The sequence below is a fragment of the Schistocerca piceifrons genome, chromosome 2 (assembly GCF_021461385.2).
Source record: "Schistocerca piceifrons isolate TAMUIC-IGC-003096 chromosome 2, iqSchPice1.1, whole genome shotgun sequence".
Classification (NCBI taxonomy): Eukaryota; Metazoa; Arthropoda; class Insecta; order Orthoptera; family Acrididae; genus Schistocerca; species Schistocerca piceifrons.
In genome coordinates, this window is record NC_060139.1 from 691,758,905 (window position 1) to 691,786,581 (window position 27,677).

Sequence of the window (27,677 nt, forward strand, 5' to 3'; positions counted from 1 at the left end):
ATGTAATTTGAATAAAAAATTACAGGAAAAGTAGAATGACACTCAAAGAAAGTAAAACATTATTAATAAACATTTGTGTTACGAGCAACCAGCTGTTGGGAAGATGCAGATACATAAACAAAGAGCATTATGTATTTCAGTAAAAAAGTTACACTTTTTACAAAGAAAGCCAAGAATAAAATACAAATACAAATTCAGCAAAATGATTATGGAAGAACTAGCAGTATACTAGTCTGATAAGAACATATACATTAAATGACGTCACAAGCAGGTAGTTTTTAGTGATAGAACTACTTCAATCTGAGAAACCTCCTTCTCAGCATTTTCCATGAGTTTTGTTTTCATATTACTTAGCGCTCTTAGCTTTTCTCTACTCACTTCCTCCTTTCTTTCATTTTCTTTTGAGGATTTCCCAGCTGATTGATTCTCTGTTCCATTTCACTGTACCTACCAGGTGCATTTCAGAAGCTATGCATTAACTGCTTTGTGACAGTTACCCCCTGTGACCTAGACTGCACCATGACCAGCACGAACAGCTATGAAAGAGGCTTCAGTCAAATTTTGGACCAGAATAGATTTGCCAGAATACTTCTTTCAAGGTTGGCAGTGCTATGGAAGAGATTTTTAAAAAAATTGTTAAATCCCTTCACATTTTGATGGCCACTCACAACACCAGTTATCATAATCCAGAACAGATTGTTGCGAACATGATCCCCATCAAATTCTTTGACAACTGCCTTTATTGCTATAATTTCTACTAGATTTTGGAACTCATTGGCAATGGCATCAGCTTTATGAGCGCCAATGTGACCTAAGGTAGTAAGTGGTGTCAATGCTATCCCTATCTGTCTTTCCTCGTAGTCAGTATAACTTGCCACTTTTGGGTCTAAACACAGAATGTCCTTTGTAAAGGAGTATGTCAGGGACAATTTATCCAGAATTTTGGATGCCATACTCTTCATAATTTTAAGACACTCCTTCCGGAACACCAAGATATCTTTCTCTGATATGTCACACTGACCCAGAGTTTTCTGGTTCAGTACCTGATGTCCACTTTCTGAGGTTGCAACTAATTAATGTTGTCATTCAGCTCTATTTTGATGCCAGTCTGTTTCTGCAAACTTCTTGTTTGACAAATTTTCTCATTAATTCTCTGACCACAGAATAGAGGGAAGTACAGAGAAATGGAGTAAAGAGGGCACCTGACTGAAATTTGGGCAGAAATGACTCAACCTGAGCAGCCACACAGCCACAGTCTCACAAAAAGCAAGATGAACTATCAGCATCTCATCCCTCAAAGACACACATACTTTTTGGTAGTTGTGACTCTTAGGATTCCAGCACTGGCCTTAGGTTTTGGTTTTACCTACTTCTGTAAACACATTTTTAAACAGCTGTTAATATTTGCTAAGCCCTGAGCGACACCATTTTATTTTCCATCTACCCAACAGTGAAGAACTTCTGCTGAAAAACAAAGATGCTTGTAATACTGTCAAAATCAGCTTGGCCTGAAGGAATGTTTTTAAATGTGTTATATAAAGCTCTCAGAAACTGAGCAAGATCCTAACTAATGCCAGTAGAACCTGTCAAAGTCACTATGCACTGTGTGTAATTCCCATGTTCCCAACTCCAAAAACACAGTATCCTTTGGATTACCCTCGACTTTGAGCTTTCTTTTGAGAGCTCTTAGGAATGCCTTATTAACATTAAGGGCGTCCATGTACACCTGAATAACTTAACTTTTCAGATTTACATTAGAATGGAATGCACCTGCTCCAGATCCAACTATATCTTTTACAGAACATTTCCTCAAAAACAGTGATGTGAGAAACCTTCTCAAAACCTGGTCCAACACACTATTCCAAAAATGTACAAACAGAGTCTCGGTCGGGCACACAGTTTTAATCTGCCAGGAAGTTTCAGATCAAGCTTAATCATTACCACATCATGTGCAGCAATAATATCCTGTAATTGTTTAATTAAAAATGGCTCCAGTCCGAACACAATGCTCTAATTTACTTTTGAGTTTTGAAGCAGCAGTTTGGAGGCAATGTTACTGTCTAGAAATACATCTGGTAAGAGATTAACAAGCTGTCAATGTCCCAATAAGATGGGTATGTCACAGCAGCCAACATACACAAATTGAGATCCGCTTCCATCATGGCATCCCTCTGCATGTAATCTAACATCATCAGTCATCAACCAAAAGTTCCTGCAGTGTGCACTTGATGCGACTGCCTTGGGGGTAGGACCTGATTGCTCAGATACATGGAGACTAATCAGAAATATTACTTTTCTTCAATGAAACATAACTGGTCACAACCTGCACTTCTTTCTTATTAGCAACTTCCATCCCATCTCCCCACCTACATGTCATACTGACTGGATCCAAAGGAAGGCAATGAAATTTTCCTGGCATGCTTATAACTGAAAATAATTTATGTTGAGTAAAGGCCACAGCAGCATCAGAAATGTTACACAGCAAGGATAGAAATGAACCTAAGAATCGTCTCAGCCCCCCATGCCCCAGCCACTGACTCCCACAGCCCCACTCACGATGTGACCATCTGCATTGTCCTGTTCCCATGGCAGGCTTTAGCTCAATGTTAACTAAACCACCAAGCGCAAGCCAAAGCTCAATGACTGGTTGCTAATATCCCAATTACAATGTTTTATGCCTACCACTAAAGAGCTATAATCACACTTATTTGCACACAGTGAATCATATCGAAAGCTGCTGGCATGTATAACAGTAATTTTTTAGTATATATGCAAAACAATTTACTGCATACAAACCTCTCATGCCCTAGTAGTCCTGATTCAAAGTAAATGGATTTGAAGAGGCCACAAACTCTCTAACAAGCACACATCTTTGTGATTGTATAGTATCAGCAAACAAGGCAAACTTCCATTTGAACAGATGTAAACGCAAACTGCACCAAATACTCATCACAGGTTCTTGCTGGTCCCATCACATCACAAACACACAAATCCATGGCACAACAATGAACCTGGGTAGCACAACCAGGCTGCAGTGACAGGTGTGCTAACCACTGCATTAGACTGAGTGAGGAGAGGTGTTGGGGGATGCCAAAACGTGGGTGGAAAGCAGTCGCACAGCACTGAGATGAGATGAGGGTGACCAGTGAGAGCGGCATTGTATCAAGCCAAACAGAAGGAGAGGAAATGTCTCTGACCCCAATCAAACCAGATACCCTACATTTTCTTGGGTTTTTAGCCAAAACACAAAAATTTCCCCAAGTTTTCCAGAAAAGTTACACAAATAATGAGGTAAGGAGATTAGCGTTGAAAACAAAACAAGAAATAAAAACAGACGAATATTTTAGAGAAAAGTGAGAATGACACGAAAAGGCAACATTGCTACAGGAAGAGAAATCTATGTGGACAATACGTGAAGACTGGTAGTTTTGGAAGCTATGAGACAACGAAGGCAATTGGTTGTTATGTATTCAACAATCCACAACATAATCTGATATGGTTCATACATAAAGGATATGGACATTTCAGCGAGCAGAAATGTATTACACATATGAGTAAATTTTATTATTTGAAAAACTTAAGTAGAAAAGTAAGAACAGGGGAAAGGTGGGGGTGGGGGAGGTAACAGAAAAGAAGAAAAGTAAAAAGATTGTGGCTGCATTGGGGAAATAGAGTGCTCTGTAGTGCTGCAGGGGGAACAGGGAAGGGGATAGGTGGGTGAGGGACAATGACTAACGAAGGTAGAGTTCAGGAAGGTTTCAGGAACATAGGACATACTGCAGAGAGAGTTCCCACCTGTGCAATTCAGAAAAGTTCCCACCTACGCAATTCAGAAAAGCTGGTGTTGGTAGGTAGGATACAATGGCACAGGCTGTGAAGCAGCCACTGAAATGAAGAACACTGTGTTGGGAAGCATGCTCAGAGTTTGTCACTGGTCATCCATGTGGACAGACAATTGTTGCTTTTCACGCCCACATAGGATGCAGCACAGCGGTTGCAGCTTAGCTTGTATATGACTTGACTGGTTTCACACGTATCCTTACCTTTGATGGGATAGATGATGCTTGTGACCAGACTGGAGTAGCTGGTGCTGGATGTATGGGACACGTACTGCCTGTAGGTCTATTACAGGAATATGAGCCATGAAGTAAGGGATTAGGAACACAGGCTGTGTAGAGATGGACAAGGTTCAGTGGGCAATGGAATAACACTGTGGAAGAGTTGGGAAGGATAGTGGGTAGGACATTCCTAATTTGACAGCACGGTGAGAGGCAGAGAATGTGAGGTGGTGGGCAACTGGAGAGATAAGACACAGGAGATCTGTTGCTGTACAAGGTTGGGAGGGTAATTACAGTTTTTGAAGAGCTCAGTCAGACTCTTGGCAGACTGCTCGTCACTACAGATGGGATACCTACGGGTTGCAGTGTAGGTATCCACAGGGGTGTATTACAACCTATTTCCAAGAGCTGTGAGTGTAAATGTGGCAAGACTGTTCTTCAGGCCATGTCTACCACTCTTAATCAAGCAATGAACAGATGAAGAGCAACAGTAAGCTTAAAAGCTTACATTAGATACTACTAGTACCTTCAAGTTTTGTACAACCATAATAAATATGTAATAACTAAAGAATTTTAGATCTTTTAAAATAATAAAGACAGAATTAAAGAGCTACTAGGAACGAAAGTTTGTAATTTGTTGACCATTGAGAGATATGCAACAGATATTAAGAAAAAACATACAATTATGCTAAAATGAACATGAGAATCTATTTAAAAATAAATGTGGTGGATGTGTGTTAAAAGAAACAGAACAAAGAAAGAACTACACACAAGCTCATATTCTGTAAGTAGTATGTAACTGTGCTATGGTTGGTGATAAAAAATGCATCAAAATATTATAATCTAGTAACAGAAAATATATCTTAAATAATCAGTCCACAAAGACAGGTACAAGAAAGAGATGTCTCAGTACGGAATACTTCTTAATATATGAGTAATGACAGAGTTACAGGATACCGAAGGAGGAGACAGGAAAGTGGTGTTTTATATAGTTGGTATGCTCACTACACTATGGAGAAAACTTCAGTGTTAGAAATGGTACCATATTTTATGGACTATAAAGGTAAACTTTTTTTTCTTCGAAAAAATGCCTCCAAAATTCAGATAGGTCTTCTGCTCAAAATCAATATAAAATGTCCAGTGTTTGATTCAATATTCCCACCAGTTATAAAAATGGCCGTATATTTGATGCCACGGAAAACCTATCTCTACCTGGCAATGTTGATTTCAACTTGCAGCAACAGCGCAACAGTACGATTAACGTGAACCGCAGAGATTCATGAGCTTGCTAAAACTGTCTCCCACCCGACCCACCATTACAAACCCAAAATACTGTCTAGCCTATGATGCTTCATTGCAGTCCACAGACAGTGAACTTGAATTGAAAGTTATTTGTGTTATCAGTAACAGTACAATATTATTGTTAGCGGCTAGTTTTATAATGGAAGAAAATAAAAGGTATTTATATGATGCGGCCTAGGAGGGTATAATATGAACATCAACAAAAGCAATACAAGGACAATGGAATCAAGTCGAATTAAATTGGGTGATGCTGAGGAAATTAGATTAGGAAATGAGACACTTAAAATAGTAAATGAATTATGCTATTTGGGGAGCAAAACAACTGATGATTGTCGCAGTAGAGAGGATATAAAATGTAGACTCGCAATGGCAAGGAAAGCGTTTCTGAAGAAGAGAATCTTGTTAACATCGAGTATAGACTTAAATGTCAGGAAGTAATTTCTGAACATATTTGTGTGGAGTGTAGCCATGTATGGAAGTGAAACATGGACGATAAATAGTTTAGACAAGAAGAGAATACAAGCTTTCAAAATGTGGTGCTACAGAAGAACATTGAAGATTAGATGGGTAGACCACATATTTAATGAGGAGGCATTGAATAGAATTGGGGAGAAGAGAAATTTGTGGCACAACTTGACTAGATGAAGGGATCAGTTGGTAGGACATGTTTGAGGCATCAAGGGATCACCAATTTAGTATTGGAGGGCAGCGTGCAGGGCAAACATCACAGATGGAGACCAAGAGATGAATACACTAAGCAGATTCAGAAGGATGTAGGTTGCAGTAGGTACTGGGAGATGATGAAGCTTGCACAGGATAGAGTAGCATGGAGAGCTGCTTCAAATCAGTCTCTGGAATGAAGATCACAACAACAAAAACAACAGTGACATATGCAGAACAACATGGAAACAGAGCAGCTGAACCCTCCACCAACAGAAAAATACCATTTGTGATTGACAGGCTAGTAAAGAAGAACTGAAAAAAAGAGGAAGACTAAATGTGCAAATAGAGGACTGAATACAAAATGGCCAAAACTAGAAGACGATGTATTGAAATGGATTCAAGGACACCATCAAAATAGCATTGGAATTAATACAAAAATGATTCAAATACATGCTTGTAAGCTAGCACAATAGTGGAAACTAACAGGCTTTAATGACAGAGTTGGTAAGTGCTACGCGTTTATGAAGCATCATGGACATAGCATGTTAACCAAAACCAAAATATCTCACAAAATGCCATGAGAGTATAAAGAGAAAATATTATCTTCCCACTGCTTTATTATTCAACATCGAAAGAAAATCAGTGTGAAACTAAGCCAGATAGTGAATATGGATGTGCCAAATAACAGAACTGTTGTCATGAAAGGAGTTAAAACTGTAACTACAAAAAGAAGTGGACATGAATAGATGCACTATGCTGTTGCCCTTTGATGATGTGCAGATGGTACTAAACTTAATCCAACGATCATTTTCAAGCACAAAACAACGCCAAAACCTTCTGAAACACTGCCAGGTGGTGATGGTGGTGTTCGCATACTTCACAAGGGTTGGATAGACGGGGCTGATATGAAACTATCAGTTAATGAAGTGTAGGAAAAAGAACTGGGGAGAAGAGGAATTTGTGGCACAAGTTGACTAGGGGGAGCAATCAGTTGGTAGGACACGTTCTGAGACATCAAGGGGTCACCAGTTTAGTATTGGAGGGAAGTGTGGAGTGTGAAAATCGTAGAGGGAGACCAAGGGATGAATACACTAAGCAGATTCAGAAGGATGTAGGCTGCAGAAGTTACTGGGCTGAAGAACCTTGCACAGGATAGAGTAGCATGGAGAGCTGCATCAAACCAGTCTCTGAACGGAAGATCACAACAACAACAGGAAGAAGGAAAATTGCTTTACTGAAGAGGAGTTCTCTTTTTGTGCTAGACCAGTTTAGTAGTCATTTCAAAAATTCTGTGAAAGAGAAATTGATACAGGGAGCTACAGAGCTTGCTGTTATTCTGGGAGGACCGAATTCATGATTTCAACCTCTTGATGTCTCCATAAGTCAACCGCTTGAAGTATATATGAGAGAGGAATGGAACAAATGGACGACAGATGAAACTCAACATGAATTCATGCCAAAGGGAGCATTAAAATGACACATAATCAAACAAGTATGTTAGTGGATAAAACAGTCATGGTCTAGAGTGAGAGAAGACATTATTGTTCCACCTTTCTCTATGGCGGTGAAGACCATCTTATACATAAAGAGGACAATGATGATGACATGACGACATGACGATGAAGAAGAAGATGATGAAGAAGAAGAAGCAGGAGGAGGAGGAGGAGGAAGAGGAGGAGGAGGAGGAGGAGGAAGTTCAAGTGACGATTTTCAGGGATTGTGAATGACAGTTCAGTTACTTAAATTTTATTTTTTTTAAAAAATTACTTTAAAATTAAGGTGCATCTTTTAAGTCCATAATATACGGTAGTAGTTCTTGCAACTTTTATTGAATGATCCTGCCACATTTATAAACTTACACCAACACTTTTTCAACCTATTTCACAGGCTGACAGAAAATATATTATTATTTTTCTATTACAGTCTTCTCTTGTACTCAGCATTTACATCTGCTAAGATGCTAAGAATTAGAATAGAGTGGTATGTACGCTTCTTTTTTTCATGCGCTCAGACAATTTCTATAATTGAATTTGCTGCTATAGTTCTATCTATCTATCGCTTGAGCCTTGTCCTGGAGTTACACAGGGTCAGCCATTGTTAATCGGTTTTGGCATGTTAATGTTTAAGGGGTGGCCGGATGCCCTTCCTGCTGCAACCCCGTACCCCCCGGGACAGAATTAGTGTATCCCAACTGTCTGGCCGGCCGGTGCGGCCGTGCGGTTAAAGGCACTTCAGTCTGGAACCGCGTGACCGCTACGGTCGCAGGTTCGAATCCTGCCTCGGGCATGGATGATGTGTGTGATGTCCTTAGGTTAGTTAGGTTTAATTAGTTCTAAGTTCTAGGCGACTGATGACCTCAGACGTTAAGTCGCATAGTGCTCAGAGCCATTTGAACCATTTGAACCCAACTGTCTGCGTCAAGTGTAATCCATGGAATAGCGTGAAAGTGTTTGGATGTCTGGGAGCCGTGTAACTGAGGTGGTACAGGAGGACTAGCCTGGTATTCACCTAGCATGATGTGGAAAACCGCCTAAAAACCACATCCAGGCTGGCCGGCACATTGGCCCTCGTTGTTAATCCACCGGGAGAATTCAATCTGGGGCTGGCGTGCCTACCCAAGTTCAGGAAGCAGCGCGTTAGCACTCTCGGCTAGCCTGGCGGGTCAATTTGCTGCTATAGTTATGTTTACCTATATTGATAGCTATTGTTTGTCCCCTTCTAGTGATATATTGCGATATATAGTGTGACTATAACTATAATAAAATTTAATACTTTTGGGAAAAAATAACATTTTTTGTGGAGATAAGGTCTGACTTTTCTAAATTGCACACTAGTATTTTCTTTATAATCTAACAAACCAGAAATTGGTGAACATCTGATGATGCTTATGATGCTTTCAATTATGCCGATTATGCCCAGGGTGGTCAATACTGGATGGCAACATAAAACATTTCCTGTCATTGTTTAAATAAAATATTAAGTGTACAATTAAAATGGAATACTTGAATGGTATCCTATTTGTACAGATGTGTCAACTTCGTAATTGTTCATAATACATGTTAATCAAAGACAAAAATTATGGGCAAATAGGTAAAGAGAGCTAGAAATGTGCTTGCGTGCACACACACACACACACACACACACACACACACACACACACACACATTTTATTTTACATCTTTCTTTGGATTTAAGAGGGTTACACGTTGGATGCACCATCAGAGTTATGCATGCATGAGAGGGGAGGAAGGGTCAAGAGGGGGAGGGTGAGAGTCCCATATTACACCAAGGAGACGTGTTACATCTGCACTGCATTAGCCCATATGGCTCTGTCCCATATGACACTAATGAATGTGTAGCAACAACAAAGTGACTGACTGAAGTAAGTATTAATTTAATAAATGACCAGTCCTTTTTTTAATAACTTGCTTGGGAATTAACATGTTGGTACAATCTTAAGTCCAATTTTATAAGTGTGCCAAAGGGATTAGTCCCTACCAACAGTTTAAATAAAATCAACTCCAGATAACGATATACAGATACTGATTTTATTATGCAATATTTTGTCCAGATTTTTATGTACCCAGTTTTTTCTCTTGCAATATTAATTTGCTAATAAGCTATTTAACCCAGTGACAAGTAAATGTAATGATGCATGAATTTTCTAAGCACAGTCACAGATGATATACAGATTGGTCATAAAGTCACAATCCATTTCCAAACAATTTTGGATGCATCTACATAATATACCATTATAATCCACTAATGTCATAAAGTGGGCCTACTTTTTTCAAGGATAATCAATAATAATGCTTACAATATAAGAACGTGTGACTATTGGTAGTGTGCGATTTTCTTATCTGGAGGTGCAACAGCAGTTCACACTAAAATTTCAAAAGCCAGCACAAAGAAGAGAAAACACCTGGTTATGTGCCAGAAAGTTTGAAAATGAAGATGAATCGGGCACAGGGAGACAACCTACACCATAAGAGACTGTTCAGAGTACCAGGGAAATATTCTAAAGAAGTCTGACTGCATCAAATCATCGTTTATACAAGTCAGACACGCAAACATCAACTATTATGAAAGTTTTACACTTCTAAGGAAAAGAAGTGTACCACAGTAAGGTTCTTCACAAATTAGACCACAAAGGTTAAGCAACTTGGCAAGCTGTGTGTTATGATTTCATAGGAACTGCACACAACTATTACCTTATTCATCACATTTTGTTTACTGATGAAGCCACATTCTACACCTGCGGAAAAGTCAAGAAACATAACTGCCTCAGATGGGGTAACGATCCATCTCACACTACCCCTTAAAATCAAAGGGGAATTCCTGGAGCCACACCTTCAGCAAGAAGGCATTGCAGACACTTGTGCTCCATCAGGGTGAAGCACCACTTCTTTTGCCCTCATTGCAAAAGAGTACCTAAATCAAAGATTTTCCAACAGAAGGGTTGCAGAGCTTCAGCAAGACTGTGGCTATTGCCTTCACCTGATTTGAGACTTTTGCTTTTTTCCTGTGGATACATAAAGTCAAGGCCGTACAAGAAAAGGTATTGGATTGCCAAGATCTAAGTGCTCGGCTCCCAGATGCAGTGTTGGCTTTTTCAGAGATATGCTTCAGAATGTATTCAGGCTGCTCTTCAATGAAACAAGCAATGCTTCAAAATGATCAAAGGCAATTTTTAGGTGCAATGAAAACATTCCACGTAGGAAATATATATCTAAAAACTGGATGTGGGAGAGGAAAGATTGAGGACTTTTATTAAGGATAGGAGTTGACGGGTGTGTTCATTGGCTGAGTGTATATAGGTCACTTACCGAACGAAAGCGCTGGCAGGTCGATAGACACACAAACAAACACAAACATACACACAAAATTCAAGCTTTCGCAACAAACTGTTGCCTCATCAGGAAAGAGGGAAGGAGAGGGGAAGACGAAAGGAAGTGGGTTTTAAGGGAGAGGGTAAGGAGTCATTCCAATCCCGGGAGCGGAAAGACTTACCTTACCTGTCCTCTTTTCCCCCTAAGGTAAGTCTTTCCGCTCCCGGGATTGGAATGACTCCTTACCCTCTCCCTTAAAACCCACTTCCTTTCGTCTTCCCCTCTCCTTCCCTCTTTCCTGATGAGGCAACAGTTTGTTGCGAAAGCTTGAATTTTGTGTGTATGTTTGTGTTTGTTTGTGTGTCTATCGACCTGCCAGCGCTTTTGTTCGGTAAGTCACCTCATCTTTGTATATATATATATATATATATATATATATATATATATATATATATATATATATATATATATATATGAAACATTCCACGTTGGAAAAATATATCTAAAAACAAAGATGATGTGATTTACCACACGAAAGCGCTGGCAGGTTGGTAGACACACAAACAAACACAAACATACACACAAAATTCAAGCTTTCGCAGCCAATGGTTGCTTCATCAGGAAAGAGGGAAGGAGAGGGAAAGACGGAAGGATGTGGGTTTTAAGGGAGAGGGTAAGGAGTCATTCCAATCCCGGGAGTGGAAAGACTTACCTTAGGGGGAAAAAAGGACAGGTATACACTCGCGCGCGCGCGCGCCCACACACACACACACACACACACACACACACACACACACACACACACACCCACACCCACACCCACACCCACACACCCTTCCCTCTTTCCTGATGAAGCAACCGTTTGTTGCGAAAGCTTGAATTTTGTGTGTATGTTTGTGTTTATTTGTGTGTCTATCAACCTGTGAGCGCTTTCGTTTCGTAAGTCACATAATTTTTGTTGATATATATATATATATATATATTAGAGGAAAACATTCCACGTAGGAAAAATATATCTAAAAATAAAGATGCTGTTACTTACCAAACAGAAGCGTTGGTATGTTGACAGGAGACAATAAAAAACACACAAACAAATTTCAAGCTTTCGCAACCCAAGGTTGCTTCATCAGGAAAGAGGGAAGGAGAGGGGAAGACAAAATGATGTGGGTTTTAAGGGAGAGGGTAAGGAGTCATTCCAATCCCGGGAGCAGAAAGACTTACCTTAGGGGGAGAAAGGGACAGGTATATACTCTGCGCGCGCGCGAGTGTATACCTGTCCCTTTCTCCCCCTAAGGTAAGTCTTTCTGCGCGCGCGCCGCGCGCGCGCGCGCGCGCGCGCACACACACACACACACACACACACACAAACACACACACACACACACATCCGTCCGCACATATGCAGACACAAGCAGACATTGTAAAGGCAAAGAGTTTAGACAGAGATGTCAGTCGAGGCGGAAGTACAGAGGCAAAGATGTTGTTGAGTGACAAGTGATGTACGAGGGGCGGCAACTTGAAATTAGCGGAGGTTTAGGCCAGATGGGTAACGGGAAGAGAGGGTATATTGAAGGGCAAGTTCCCATCTCCGGAGTTCTGATAGGTTGGAATCAATGGGAAGTATCCAGATAACCCAGACGGCGTAACACTGTGCCAAGATGTGCTGGCCGTGCACCAAGGCATGTTTAGCCACAGGGTGATCCTCATTACCAACAAACAATGTCTGCCTGTGTCCGTTCATGCGAATGGACAGTTTGTTGCTGGTCATTCCCACATAGAACGCTTCACAGTGTAGGCATGTCAGCTGGCAAATCATGTGGGTGCTTTCACACGTGGCTCTGCCTTTGATCGTGTACAGGACCGGAGTAGGTGGTGGTGGGAGGGTGCATGGGACAGGTCTTACACCGGGGGCGGTTACAAGGGTAGGAGCCAGAGGGTAGGGAAGGTGGTTTGGGGATTTCATAGGGATGAACCAAGAGGTTACGAAGGTAGCCAGCTTCACACATCCGTCCACATCAAACCCACCAAAAAGCAACAGTACCTCCATTTTGACAGCTGCCACCCATTCTATATCAAACGGTCGCTTCCCTACAGCTTAGGTCTTCGTGGCAAATGAATCTGCTCCAGTCCGGAATCCCTGAACCATTACACCAACAACCTGAAAACAGCTTTCGCATCCCGCAACTACCCTCCCGTCCTGGTACAGAAGCAAATAGCTAGAGCCACTTTCTCATCCCCTCAAAACCAGAACCTCCCAAAGAAGAACCCCAAAAGTGCCCCACTTGTGACAGGATACTTTCCGGGACTGGACCAGACTCTGAATGTGGCTCTCCAGCAGGGATACGACTTCCTCAAATCCTGCCCTGAAATGAGATCCATCCTTCATGAAATCCTCCCCACTCCACCAAGAGTCATTCCGCCGTCCACCTAACCTTCGTAACCTCTTGGTTCATCCCTATGAAATCCCCAAACCACCTTCCCTACCCTCTGGCTCCTACCCCTGTAACTGCCCCCAGTGTGAGACCTGTCCCATGCACCCTCTCACCACCACCTACTCCAGTCCTGTAACCCGGAAGGTGTACACGATCAAAGGCAGAGCCACGTGTGAAAGCACCCATGTGATTTACCAACTGACATGCCTACACTGTGAAGCTTTCTATGTGGGAATGACCAGCAACAAACTGTCCATTCGCATGAACGGACACAGGCAGACAGTGTTTGTTAGTAATGAGGATCACCCTGTGGCTGGACATGCCTTGGTGTACGGCCAGCACATCTTGGCACAGTGTTACACCGTCCGGGTTATCTGGATACTTCCCATTGATTCCAACCTATCAGAACTCCGGAGATGGGAACTTGCCCTTCAATATACCCTCTCTTCCCGTTACCCACCTGGCCTAAACCTCCGCTAATTTCAAATTTCAGGTTGCCGTCCCTCGTACATCACTTGTCACTCAACAACATCTTTGCCTCTGTACTTCCGCCTCGACTGACATCTCTGTCTAAACTCTTTGCCTTTACAATGTCTGCTTGTGTCTGTATATGTGCGGACGGATGCGCGCGCGCGCGTTTATACCTGTCCCTTTTTCCCCCTAAGGTAAGTCTTTCTGCTCCCGGGATTGGAATGACTCCTTACCCTCTCCCTTAAAACCCACATCCTTTCGTCTTTCCCTCTCCTTCCCTCTTTCCTGATGAAGCAACCTTGGGTTGCGAAAGCTTGAAATTTGTGTGTGTGTTTGTGTGTTTTTTATTGTCTCCTGTCAACATACCAACGCTTTCATTTGGTTAGTAACAGCATCTTTATGTGTATATGTGTATGTTTGTGTGTCTATCAACCCGCCAGCGCTTTTGTTTGGTAAGTCACATCATATATATATATATATATATATATATATATATATATATATATATATATATATATATATATATATATATATATATATATATATATAAAGAAAGATGATGAAACTTACCAAACAAAAGCGCTGGCAGGTCGATAGACACACAAACAAACACAAACATACACACAAAATTCTAGCTTTCGCAACCAATGGTTGCCTCGTCAGGAAAGAGGGAAGGAGAAGGAAAGACAAAAGGATATGGGTTTTAATTTTAAGGGAGAGGGTAAGGAGTCATTCCAATCCCGGGAGCGGAAAGACTTACCTTAGGGGGAAAAAAGGACAGGTATACACTCGCACACACACACATATCCATCCACACATACACAGACACAAGCAGACATTTGTAAAGGCAAAGAGTTTGGACAGAGATGTCGGTCGGGGCGGATGTACAGAGGCAAAGATGAAGTTGAAAGACAGGTGAGGTATGAGCGGCGGCAAATTGAAATTAGAAATTAGCGGAGATTGAGGCCTGGCGGATAGCGAGAAGAAAGGATATGCTGAAGGGCAAGTTCCCATCTCCGGAGTTTATATTAAAATATTGTGATCTTGGCTGTTCATTTTAACGCAAATATTTGGTGCCCAGTATATACAGGGTAGTCATAAAGTAATATGCATGTATGATTATTATCTCTCTGTGTGTGTGTGTGTGTGTGTGTGTGTGTGTGTGTGTGTGTGTGTGTGTGTCTCTCTCTCTATATATATAGAGAGAGACACACACACACACACACACACACACACACACACACACACACACACACACACACAGATAATAATCATACATGCATATTACTTTATGACTACCCTGTATATACTGGGCACCAAATATTTGCGTTAAAATGAACAGCCAAGATCACAATATTTTAATATTTTAATAATTTAATATTAATAAAGAAACATTATTGCAATCTCAACTGTTCATTTTAACGTAAATATAACATCAGATCACAGCTCTCTGTAGACTATGTCGTCAAAATTTACGACTAAATATTTAGGCTCAAACAGTAACAAACTAAAGACATTATTTTATTCTACACCTCAAATGATGGAAGATATTACAAGTAAAGTTTCTTCAGAAGTTTTGATAATGTTTGTTCAAAGCACATGTATGTGATCTGCAATCGATTAAAACAACAAATATGTTACTGACAACAAACTTGCAGCATGCTGCAGGTGATAATGCAACTTATGACAGTGCTACAACCATTTACAGAGCTACAACCATTTATTTCAATTAAAAAGTTTTGTTGCTAACAACACGAATGAAAAATGCTTTCAGTGTCAGTGGAAGTTAATCACACATGTACGACTATTAAACTCACCCTAGTGTCGTGTTTTGCTAACCTACCTGCTATTTGTTGTAAAGATGGTGCCTTAAAGATGATAATGACAATCTGTTCACTGTTAGCTCTTAAAATGCAAGTTGAAGACATGCAACCGCCTGACTCACAGGTATCCATATCATCATCTGTATTTGTTGTGATGGAGAATACTGGAAGATTACAACACTGTAGGCAAAAGAAAATTCATGATGATGCCATATTAAATACGGAAATGGCAGACAAGCAGTATGTAAAGTTATATTTTACAGAAAAGTGGGTGATTTGTTTTCATGTGTCATTTTTCAGTTTATATTGCAAATCTCACACTATTATTCATTACTGTTCTCTGAAAGGAACACTTGATTGTCACACTACAGTATAGTTAAATGTATAGCAGCATAAAATTAAATTTTAAGGATAAGTGTTAAATTGTTTCAGTGACATTTCTGGAACCCAAACCACCACCACCACCACCACCACCACCACCACCAACAACAACAACAACAACAACCTTACCCCAACAATCATGTACTGAAATAAAAAGAGAGCAGACTGTTTGTGGACACAACTGTAGGCACTCCCCATGATATTCAGACAACCTGGTGGTTCCTACAAATTTTTGGTTCCTGGTTCCCTTAATATAACATAATTTAGTAAGTTTTTTTTTAAGGCAAAATTTTGTTCTATCTAAAACAGTTGAAATGTGTAGCTTGGTGGGTTAGGTTACTTAAAAAATGAAATATGAATTAAATGAAACATGTAATTCCAGTTCACAAGCAATTTTCTGAATAGATTTATCACTAATATGGTTGACGGAAGAGACGAGCTTATTGTACAGTACACAACTTCTCAAAACTGAATAAAGCTGGCTGCAGCTACCTTCACTTCCTTTTCTACATTAATTTTTGCACAATATTTCCCTTTATTACAGTAACCACCAGAAACTCAGTTTCACATAAACAGGACATTGCAAATAGACTTATTGTTCATTGAACTTTACCACTAAGCAGCACATATTCATCTTTTACTTATAACCAAAAAGTGTGGAGTTCCAGGCTGCCAAATTTTGTCTGGAATGTAGTGTCACAAAGTAAATCAATAAGATTTTTTCCCCCACAAAAGAAGTAAATTCAGATTGAGATTCAGTACAAAATAAGTCATGAATCTATGACGATTTGTTGATCATCGGCTTGGCTAGTTTTTGAACCACTAGATAAGCTATGACAGGTGACCTTCAAAAAAAGATTTTACACTGCAAGCCAAAGAAACTTCGCTGGAGACTATGAACTTGTGCAACAAGGGAAAATAATTACTTGCACCATCTTCATTTTTCTTTCCCACATTTTAATTTTTCTGAAAGCTAAAACCTTTTGAGTTAATATTACAATTGTACGTAGTCCCTGCAAGGAAACACATTTGGTTGGATTTTCAAAGATATTGTATATGTATTCTGGTTAAAAAACTCCCATTGTGTAGTATGCTCATATTTTTCTTATTCAAGAAGAGTATACATTTCTTGCCGTAACTGGAACATATCAGGTAATACTACTAGAGAGCCACCATGAGTGGCAATAATTTAACAAAGATATGTATTGCACCCTTCTGTTCATTACATTTTTCCCACTTCTACACCATAAATACTTAGCCCCTGTGAAAAACTCATAACATCAATGTTAAAAATTCCCTGATTTTACATTTCTTCCTTGTAAGGTTTCTCTCTATTCTAAGTTCTTACTTGACGTCTCACTTGACTTCATCCCATTTTCTCCCTATTGACATTTGATGTGACTGAATGAGTTAAGAGTGACACAAAAGGCAAATGGCTCATAATATGGGTGGTGGCAGAGTTAAGGGGATATTTTAGGCCATTGTGGAGACGGGAGACGTAAGAGAGGAAATGCCAACGTAATCCATGATTGGTGTTGCCAACACAACTTTCAACTTTTAGCTTTACCGTGCTGTTATGATACAACTACTGTTAGGTTGCAGCAGTAATGAAAAAACAATATAATCGACAGAAAGTGTTCCAGACCAAGCCAATATGTGATGAAGGCGTCCAACCACCACCTTTTCTTGTGCCACGCGTTCTCATCTTTTTGCATGTTTTTCCTATGTACTGTATTCAGCTACAATATCAATTGTCAATGTTTTAAACTCAAACACTGAGTCTCGAAGAATATGCTCTGTCATAATCAAGGAAACACTGTCCATTTCCGGCTAGGGAACTCTTATTGGCTGGCGACTTGTTAAGTCACCTATCAGCCAGCACAGCCACAACACCACACTAACACGTGTAAAATGAGCTCACCTACTGGCCGTGTGGAGAGGGGAAGTTGCCCTTCAATGACTGGAGTGCAGGTAGCATTTTGCGAAGTGCTGGAAATATACTTTTCATGCAGATGATGTGCTATGGCAGAGACGTCACATAGAAATAGAATGAAGATTTTGCGATAGCACATTTTAAGGACTGTTGTGTTCAAATCTGACACAATACAGTTGCAACAACTACATATAATAAACATGTACAGTATATACTTTGCACCACACACTGTAGATTGTAAAGATCGGCAGCTGTGATAGAGGGCATCAAGCAAAACTGTAGCGCCTGAGCTTTCTTTCAAATTTACATTTTACACAGTGTATAGAAATTTACTGAGCCAGTATTGCTTTGTCGTCCACAATGCTACTTCATGGGCCAAGCTCCTCTCTGGTATGGCACCAGCACAGAGTAATGACACCACTGCACAAAAGGGTGGTGGTGTTTTGACACCCATACCATTCACCAGACTTATGGTTTCCATAGATTACCCCGTCTCTGCGCAGAATTTCCCACACATTGGGCTGTCCGGTCTTTTTGCCTAACTTACACATTATGAAATCTTTTGACATATTTCATCAGCAAAGTTAAACCTTGAGTGTGACGTGTTATTTCCTACTAAATAATTTCAAGTAAGAATCTACAATCCTCCACAAGTGTCTGATGCAATACAACCTTGGTTAGTATTAGCATTCCAAATTCTTTTCAAACGTAAATGTCATCAGCCTTCAAACAGATCTTTACAGCCAATGCGCCTGTAGGGATACTTTAAAAAAAAAGAAAAATGTGCTCCACAGTGGAGTTACTGTCTAAGAACCATACACAAGACATGAAGGGAGCATCATTATTGTCTGTGGCCTCACTGGATCGTCATCATCCATATTCATGTTCTTTTACATACATAACCAGTTTATTGTGTACTGAGATTCTCCACCATTTGCTGAATACTATGACTGATGGTGTTTGACACAAAAGTAGATTTGAAAGCTGTTTCTCCATCAACTTGCCAATTGTAACATTCACTAAATCTACAGCAGCCAGTACAATTAGCTTTTCTCTAAATTTGGCAAATCCTTACAAAAGTTAACTGTCATCATATTTATGATATTTTCAAATCCTCGTACATCTGTCACTCTGTGGTGTGGCCTCTGCATTTTGAGTTATGGCTCACTTATAGAAGTTCATTTAAAAAAATGGCTTTCGGAGTGATGAGAACAATAAAGTTTCAAAATTAACTTAATCACCACATTATTACACTGAGAACAATGAAACTGGTGGTCGTGGGGAGAATGTCAGCTCTCCCATTCTCCTACTGTAACTTCCAACAAGAAGACTTTCCCTTGGCTTGCTGTTATCACCGTGAAATATCTTCCACAGCCACCACTGAAGTAACATTAGAGTGCAACCACCATTTGCAAACACACACTTATTACTGACATTGTTTATGTGCAAAAGCTGTGTTTTACTAAACAGCTGTCAGCAGCACAACTTGCTACTTTTCTTATGATATTGTTGGCTCACAAAGGATAGTGGTAAGATAATGAAGGCTTCACTAGGATCATGCAGACATAATGCGGTCCTTGTATCACTTCTGCCATCCACATCCAACATTTTGTACGTCGTATCCTTCAGTCAACCAGCCACCACATGAGAAGCTAAACAAAGAATGCTACTGGAGTATCCTTTACAGAGACATTTATATCACAGCTGCATGGTGTATGTCTTACAATGAATTGCAAACATAAATAAATGGATTTTTATTTGTGCTTTCTGTATCTGTTATTGATATTGAAGGTGTTGAATGTAATGTTATTTTTGCCACTTTTGCAGCACAGCATTCTGAGATGCCACGGCATACAATTTGGGGATCTCTAAGTCAACCAATCACTATATTTACATGCAACATGGAACATGAAAACTGAGTGACAGCAGCTGGTCTTCACTGCCGAGTCTACATGTTGGGGCCTGAATATATTTTGCTAGCCTTTTCAAACTTCAGTTTTGTGGTAATCAGTTGTTTCACATGTATAGCACTTGAAAATCAGCTGTTTCAGTTTCTGATTTAATCAGTATGATTGCTGTATCTCTTCAATTAAATATAAGAAATAAATAGTTTCTTGTTCAGTCTAATATTTCTGCTTTCTCTTTTGCCACACAAAAAGTCACTAAGACCAGATTTGTTGACATTTTTAAACGCCAGTAGGACCCTGAAAATGCAAGTACAATTCAAATACTATAGACCATTTACATGGTAGTGAATATCAATTGTGGAAGAGCAAAATCACCAACCAGAATCACAATTTCAATATTGATACTGGGAGTCTTCACATGGCCAATCAGAAGCAATTCTGAGAAATCAGTTTATGGAAACAATACTTGGGAGCACCATGTAACTCTTATGGCAGAGAGTGTATTGCATACTCTGACTTTTGTAAAGTCACAATTTGGTATCAATGTTTCAGTCATTGAATACAGATTTCCAGTCTTTCTCAAGCTGAAAATCACTTCAATGTTTCAAGCAGCAGTGGGTTGTCAATGTGCTTTCTTACTGACAATAAACTGTAAGTATTTACCAGTGATGGCATTCAGAGCACTATGGTGATGCAGTTTCCCCAGTCACACACTAGCTGATGGTCATTTCCTTTTTCAGTTTAACTTGTTACACTCTCATCTTATAATTTTCAGTCTCCCTTTTTTTTTTTTTTTAAAAAAAAAAAAAAAAAAAAAAAAAAAAAAAAAAAAAAAAAAAAAAAACCCCTTCTGTGGAACACACATTCCATGAACATAATATTTGTTCTTCCAGTGAAATGTTTTATTGTGATGAGGTAAGTAGCGATTTTGCATGGCAGTGCATCATATTAACGATCATTTTGTTTCCTTCAAAGGCACTCTTCTGGAAAAATCTTTTAAGAACGAACATTTTGTTCTTTCTCAGCAGTATGTGGTCTCTGCATTTCTGGTAGCATATCAGAAGTTTCTCACTTAATAAGGATTTGTCTTACTTTGATATCAACATCACCTATTGGGATTTACTGCCATTCATCAGTTTCTCTTACTCTTAACAGAGGTCTTCTCCCTGCACATCAGACTTAGATAGTGGTACATGAACAAAAATGATTTTCATGGAGTATCTTTTGTCTATTTTTAGATCAAGCGAAATCATGACCTGTGTATTGAAATCTTGTGAAACAATTTGAAATTAAACATCGTCAGTTCATTCTACATCCCAGAAGTTTATTCTTCATGGTGTGATCCACAGAGCACAATGATTGGAAGTGTGTGTGTGTGTGTGTGTGTGTGTGTGTGTGTGTGTTTTGGAAAGGGGGGGGGGGGGTGCCTTTTGCAGTCTTCAATTGAACATTCTAGAAACTAAGCTTCGTAAAATCAGAAATCGTTCATTTCACCACATGCATTGTGTAACGAAATGAGTATATGGACAAAAAAACTGGACTCTGTGAACAATGTGTAATTCCTTGGAGCAAATGTAAATAAAAACATGTTGCGGAGTAATCATGCAGACAGCGTACTGAGTCAATTAAATAGCCGTGTTTGTCACATTAACATCTAAAGTAATACCACTGATTTACCTGTAAAAAACTATATACTGTATTATGCACACATTGTTTCAGACTATAGGTATACTATAAGTTTATGAGAGTCTGAGAAAATTTATCTACTCAAAGCTTTTACACTATTCAAACAGGTCATCCAAGGCATGGTGGGAACTAAAAGGAAACAATACTAAAATTTTTTATTTGAAAAGCTAAATCTGATGACCTTTCCAAACATAAATACATGTGAGACCCTTATTTTCATGAAGATAAACCCACAACTTTTCAAGAACACTTCCTTTTTACATTAGTAGGATACTAAATGTAGGTTAAGTTATATGTTACCTACCAACAAACTGCATGAAAAAACTCCACATTATATGAGTACGAAACTAATAAATAAAATCTTGAAGTGGAAATGTGACCTAAATCTAAAAAATACTTAATTAGAGCTGGAAATGAACCACAAAAGAAAATGCTCTTATAATGTAGTACATTTCTTGAGTGAATATCATGTAAAATTGTATCTGTAAGTAAACAATGGTGTAATCTGGGACAGATTAACTACAATATGAAATGTGTAATTGTTACTCACTGTATAGAGGAGGCACTGGGTGGCAGACAGGCACGCCGAAGAAAAACTGCTGACTAATATCAGTTATGAAGTCCTTTATCAGATGTACACAAAACATTCACACACTTGGCCACTGCTGTCCCCATGCACTACCCTTTACTGTCCAGAGATGACAGTGGCGACATCTGTGTGAGTTATGCCTATGTGAGTATGTGTGCCTGCATATTTTGTCTATGTGTGACGAAGGACTTAGTCCGATAACTGATGTTATCCAGAAATTATTCTTCCATGTGCCTATCTGCCACTCAATGCCTCCTCTGGACAGGAAAACACACACACACACACACACACACACACACACACACACACACAAATAAATAAATAAAAGAAAGAAAATTATACTTACACAAGCTTTTGGAGCCAGTGGCTCCTCCCGCCACACAAGGATTGATGGGGAAGGAAAAGGACTGGAGAGGTTTAGGAAAAGGAGTAGAGTTCAGTAAAGTTACCCAGAACCCTCGGTCAGGGCAGACTTACCAGTTCGGAAGAGAAGCAAAGAGTCTTTCTGCTAAGTCGCCCCTGGACTGGGGTTCTGGGTGACTTTTCTGAACTCAACCCCTTTTCCTAAATCTCTCCAGTCCTTTTCCTTCACCCCTCTTTCTTCCCCTTCAACCTTTCTGCTGGAAGGAGGGGCCACTGGCTCCAAAAGCTTGCATACACACACTTTTTTTTACTTTTTTTTCATGTGTGTTCTCCGTCTGCCATTTGGTGAGTAGTTTTTTTACCTATCCAATCACATTATATTGCAAAAAATTGATTATTTTCATTATTAAGTATATTCATTTTGTATCTGTAAGTACTTTTATACATTGCTGTATCGATTAATTTGACAACTATGTCTAGTGAACTATAATATGAGCTATTTGTAAATGTAATCATACATATCATAATTTTAGATTTATTTTGTTACTCTATGTATTGTCTTACAACTGAAAAATTATCAATGTCACAATCTTCGATTGTGGGAGGCATGTAACATGGCAAGGATTTTATTTGATTGAAATGGCTGATCTTATGAAGCTTGAAATTTATCTGGCGGGGTGGGGGGGTGGGAGGGGGGGGGGGGGACAAGAGGAAAATTTCCATTGGTATCAATGTTTAATAAAATACTCAAAAAGAACTTATAACACTGAATGAAATGAAACAGGTAATCACAAAAATGTAATTACTTAATTCAGCATATGTTGTAACAAACAAATGCAAGTCTTTTAGGCTATAGTTAAGCACAACACGTATGTTTGACACATGGCTAATAAGTGTTTGTCATCACATTAGTGATCATAAAATAAAGGTAGTAATTAAAATGAAAGAGAGAAGTAATGAGCTGAAAAACACTTTTCTTTTACTTTTATACTGTGTATTAAATATGTAACCTATAATCAGTAAGTCCCAAAAACTGATGAAAGTTTATTAGATGTTTCAAATTTAACATATTATTCAGTATTTAGTTATCAGTCTCTTGATTGTAAAATTAGTTAGTTTTACTAAAAAATATTTTGTTTAAAAAAATAGAATGAAATTACAATGTCTACCAAGCACCTGTTGCAAATAAATTCTACACAGGAAATAAGGAAAATTTTATGTATTGTTCCATCCGGGAACTTCCATTACTGCTGCACAAATAAAAGTTGTTTGTATTAATGCTGAAATCATCTTTTTTCCGTTCTGAAAGAACAATTTTCTTTTTCTTAAATATTTTCTTCGAAAAATTGCTAATGACAGGAAGTTTCATATTCTAGAACACAGTTTTAATTAAAAGGGATTTGCATAGCCAATACTGTATTCCTGTAACCATAATTTTCTCATTCCTAAAATTGAGTACTATTGTCAAAAATTAGTGTTCTAATTGTAAAGTTATTATAATTAAAAAGTTTCTGTTTCTCAAAAATTCTTGCAGGAAATGCAAAATTATAAATATGGCAAATTGCATCTCACTCTGTGTTTTGATTTTGTCCTGGGAACATACTATGTCTTTATTTGAGGATGTTTGTTATTTTGTTTCATTTCTGCATAGAAGAGTTGTAAACAGGTGTTCTGATGTTTCTAAATGAGGGAAAAGGCAAAGAAATGTATTTCAATCATTATATGACAAACTCTACTTTTGGACGATGAGGTGGAAGGAAGAATGCAAGATAAATAAAACATAGTGTGTGAGGAATTATTTCTTCCAAAACTTGATTATGTGGTGGATGAAGGGTGGGTATTTATACCTAAAATGCACATTACTATGTTTAATTTTGTTGCATTCTGACTGGGAAGGACTATAAGCTGTAATTAATAAATGGCAAACACACAATCATACCTCCTCCACAGCTATGCATACTGGTGCATCAAAATTTCCTCTATTGAATACTGTTATAGGCAAATGTTTTGTACAGTTCTCTGGAAGCATCCCAAAATCCATTCGTGTTTCTGATATATCATTGACAGTAATCTGTATCTGTACAAATGAAACCAAAAAACTTATTAAAGCACTATTTTCCTACATCCATCATGCAAAAATAAACATAATAAAAGGATTGATAATCGAAAAACTGTATCATGGTTTCTTAAGCTTACTTCAATGTTTTATGTTTTGTTGCAGACTTTTTTTATGTTTCTGATTACCTAGTGTATTCTAGAACAGTGACATGCTATAGTGATAGTACAAAGTTTACAATTTACAAAGCATACTTCATTAATAATGCAATTGACACGTACACTAATCAAACATAAAACTCTAGAATATAACAGACTGTATTTATATGTAGCCTATTCATGTCATCATCTACATCTACAGATTCTCTGCAAACCACCATGAGGTACATGACAGAGGGTACAGCCCACATTACCAGTTATGAGGGTTTCTTCCCATCCTACTCACATATGGAGGGCAGGAAGAATGATTGAATGCCTCTGTGCATGCCGTAATTATTCTAATCTTATCCTCATGATCCCTGTGTGAGTGATGCACAGGGGATTTTAGTATATTTCTACCATCACCATTTAAAGAAAGTTCTTGAAAATTTGTCAATAGACTTTCTCATGATAGTTTATGTCTATCTTCAAGAGTCTTCCTGTTCAGATCCTTCAGTATCTCTGGGCCTCTCTCCCACGGATCAAACAAACCTGTCATCTTCATGCTGTCCTTCTCTGTACACATTCAACATCCTGTTAGTCCTATTTGGTGGGGGTCCTACATTCTTGTCCAGTATTTAGAACAAGTTACACGAATGATTTGTAAGCAATCTCCTTTGTAGGTTCATTGCACTTCACCAATATTTTGCCAGTAAACCATAGCCTATAACCTGCTTCACCCACAACTGAGTCTAACTGATCACTCAATTTCATATCCCTACAAAGTGTTAACCCAGGTATTTAGGATATTAAGATTTTGTTTTGTTTTGTGAAGGGCACAATTTTATGTTTCTGAAGATTTAAAGCAAGTTGCCAGTCTTTGCACCACTTTGAAATCTTATTGAGATCTGCCTGAATATTTATGCAGCTTCTTACACATAGTATTTCATTATAGATAACTTCATCATCTGTAAAAAGTCTGGTGTTACTATTAATTTTGTCTGCAAGGACATAAAATACAACATGAACAGTGAGGGTACCAATGCACTTCCCTGGGGCACACCTGAAGTTACTTCTACATCTGACAATGTACTCTCCATCCAAAATAACATCTGTATCCTCCCTATCAAACAGTCCTCAATCCAGTCACTATTTTCACTTCATTCCCCTCATGATCGTCACCTGAGAATAAGCACCGGTGTGGTACTGAGTCAAATGCTTTTCGGAAATAAAGAAATACTGCATGTACCTGCCTGCCTTGATCCAAAGCTTTCTGTATGTCAAGTGCAAAAAGCACAAATTCAGTTTCACATGATCAATGTTTTTGAAATGCATTCTGGTTGCCACTGAGGAGTTCATTCTGTTCAAGGTACCACATTATGTTTGAGCTCAGAAGATGTTTGAAGATCCTACAACAAATCAATGTCAAGGATACTGGATGGTAGTTTTGCAGATCACTCCTACTACCCTTCTTGTTGATGGGTGTGACCTGTGCTGTTTTTTCCAAGAACTGAGCATGGTTTGCCTGTTTGAGGGATCTGTAATACGTTATAGTTACAAGAAGGGCTAACTCAGCTGCACATTCAGTACAGAATCTGACGAGGCTTGAATTGTGCCCTAGAGATTGTTTCAACTTCCCAACACCACTGGTGCTAATACTTGCTTCATTCATCTTTTCAGCAGTACCTGATTAAATTGGAGTAATTCTCCTGGGTTTTCCTTTGTAAATGAACATTAGAAAACCGAGTAAAGCATTTCAGGTTTTACTTTGCTACCGTCAATTTCAGTTCATGTCTCACTCGCTAGGGACTGGGCACAAACTTTGGTGCCACTAACAGTGCTCGCATATAACCAGAATCTCTTTGGGTTTTGTGAAATATCATTTGACAATATTCTATGATAGTCATTAAACGCATCACACATTGCTCTCTTGACAGCCAAACGCATTTCATTAAGCATCTCTTTATCTATAGCCCTACACTTTGTTTTATACCTACTAATGCAGTAACCTCTGTTTCTTGAAAGGTTGTTTACAGTGGTTGTGTACAATGGAGGTTCCCTCCCACTATGAACTGTTTTACTTGGTACAGATCTATCGATTACATGGTCAATTATTGTTTAAACTTTAATCACAGTTCCTCTACGTGCTCCTGCCCTGTCATGAAAGTTTTAAATTCCTCATAGAGATATGAACTACTGCCTTTTTATCTAGTTTACTAAACATATAAATCTTTCTGCTTGGTTCAGTTGTCCTTTGTACTTTGGTAATCACTGTTGCCACAACCGTATCATGGTCACTGATACCAATTTCAACATGGATATCCCAAAAGAGGTCTGGTCTATTTGTTGCCATTATATCCAACATATTTCCATAATGAGTGGGGTTCCTAGCTATCTGTTCTAGGTAGTTTTCTGAGAAGGTATTTAGTAACGTTTCACAGGATGTTTTATCAAGGCCACTACTAACAAAAATGTAATTTTTCCAATTAATTGTTGGATGATTGAAGTCTCCACGAATGATTAAAGTATGATTGGGGAACGTACGTACAAGTGAACTGAGGTTTTCTCTAAAGTTATCAATTACATCAGGAGATGAGTCTGGTGGACAGTAGAAGGATCCAATTATTCTATGTCCACCTTGGTACTGAGTTTTTCCCAAAAAGTCCCACATGCAACTTCAATTTCTATCACGGTGGATTTCAGTCCTGTCTACTATGACAAATACACCATCTCCACTTTCCCATTTGCGTATCCTTTTGATATACACAATTTCGTAAAAACCTCACTGCTATCAGTTTCAGGTTTCAACTAGCTTTTTGTAGCTAGTGTTATGTGAGCTTCACTGCTTTTCACGAACACTATGAACTTTGCACTATGATTTTTTATATATATATATATATATATATATACACACACACACACACACACACACACACACACACACACAAACACACACACACACACACACAAACACTGTCTGCCTGTGTCCATTCATGTGAATGGACAGTTTGTTGCTGGTCATTCCCACATAGAAAGCTTCACAGTGT

The 27,677-nt window shown here is 38.9% G+C and overlaps 1 protein-coding gene across 1 annotated transcript in view; it reads right to left on the reverse strand.

Annotated features, from left to right (window-relative positions):
* The window catches only part of LOC124776375, a 352,178-nt gene that overhangs the window by 83,041 nt on the left and 241,460 nt on the right, over window positions 1–27,677 (reverse strand). The window contains exons 12-13 of the mRNA XM_047251339.1: window positions 24,377–24,514; window positions 15,599–15,758 (exon numbers count right to left, since the gene is read on the reverse strand). Coding sequence (XP_047107295.1) covers window positions 15,599–15,758; window positions 24,377–24,514 — 298 coding nt within the window. The remainder of the gene's footprint in view (window positions 1–15,598; window positions 15,759–24,376; window positions 24,515–27,677) is intronic.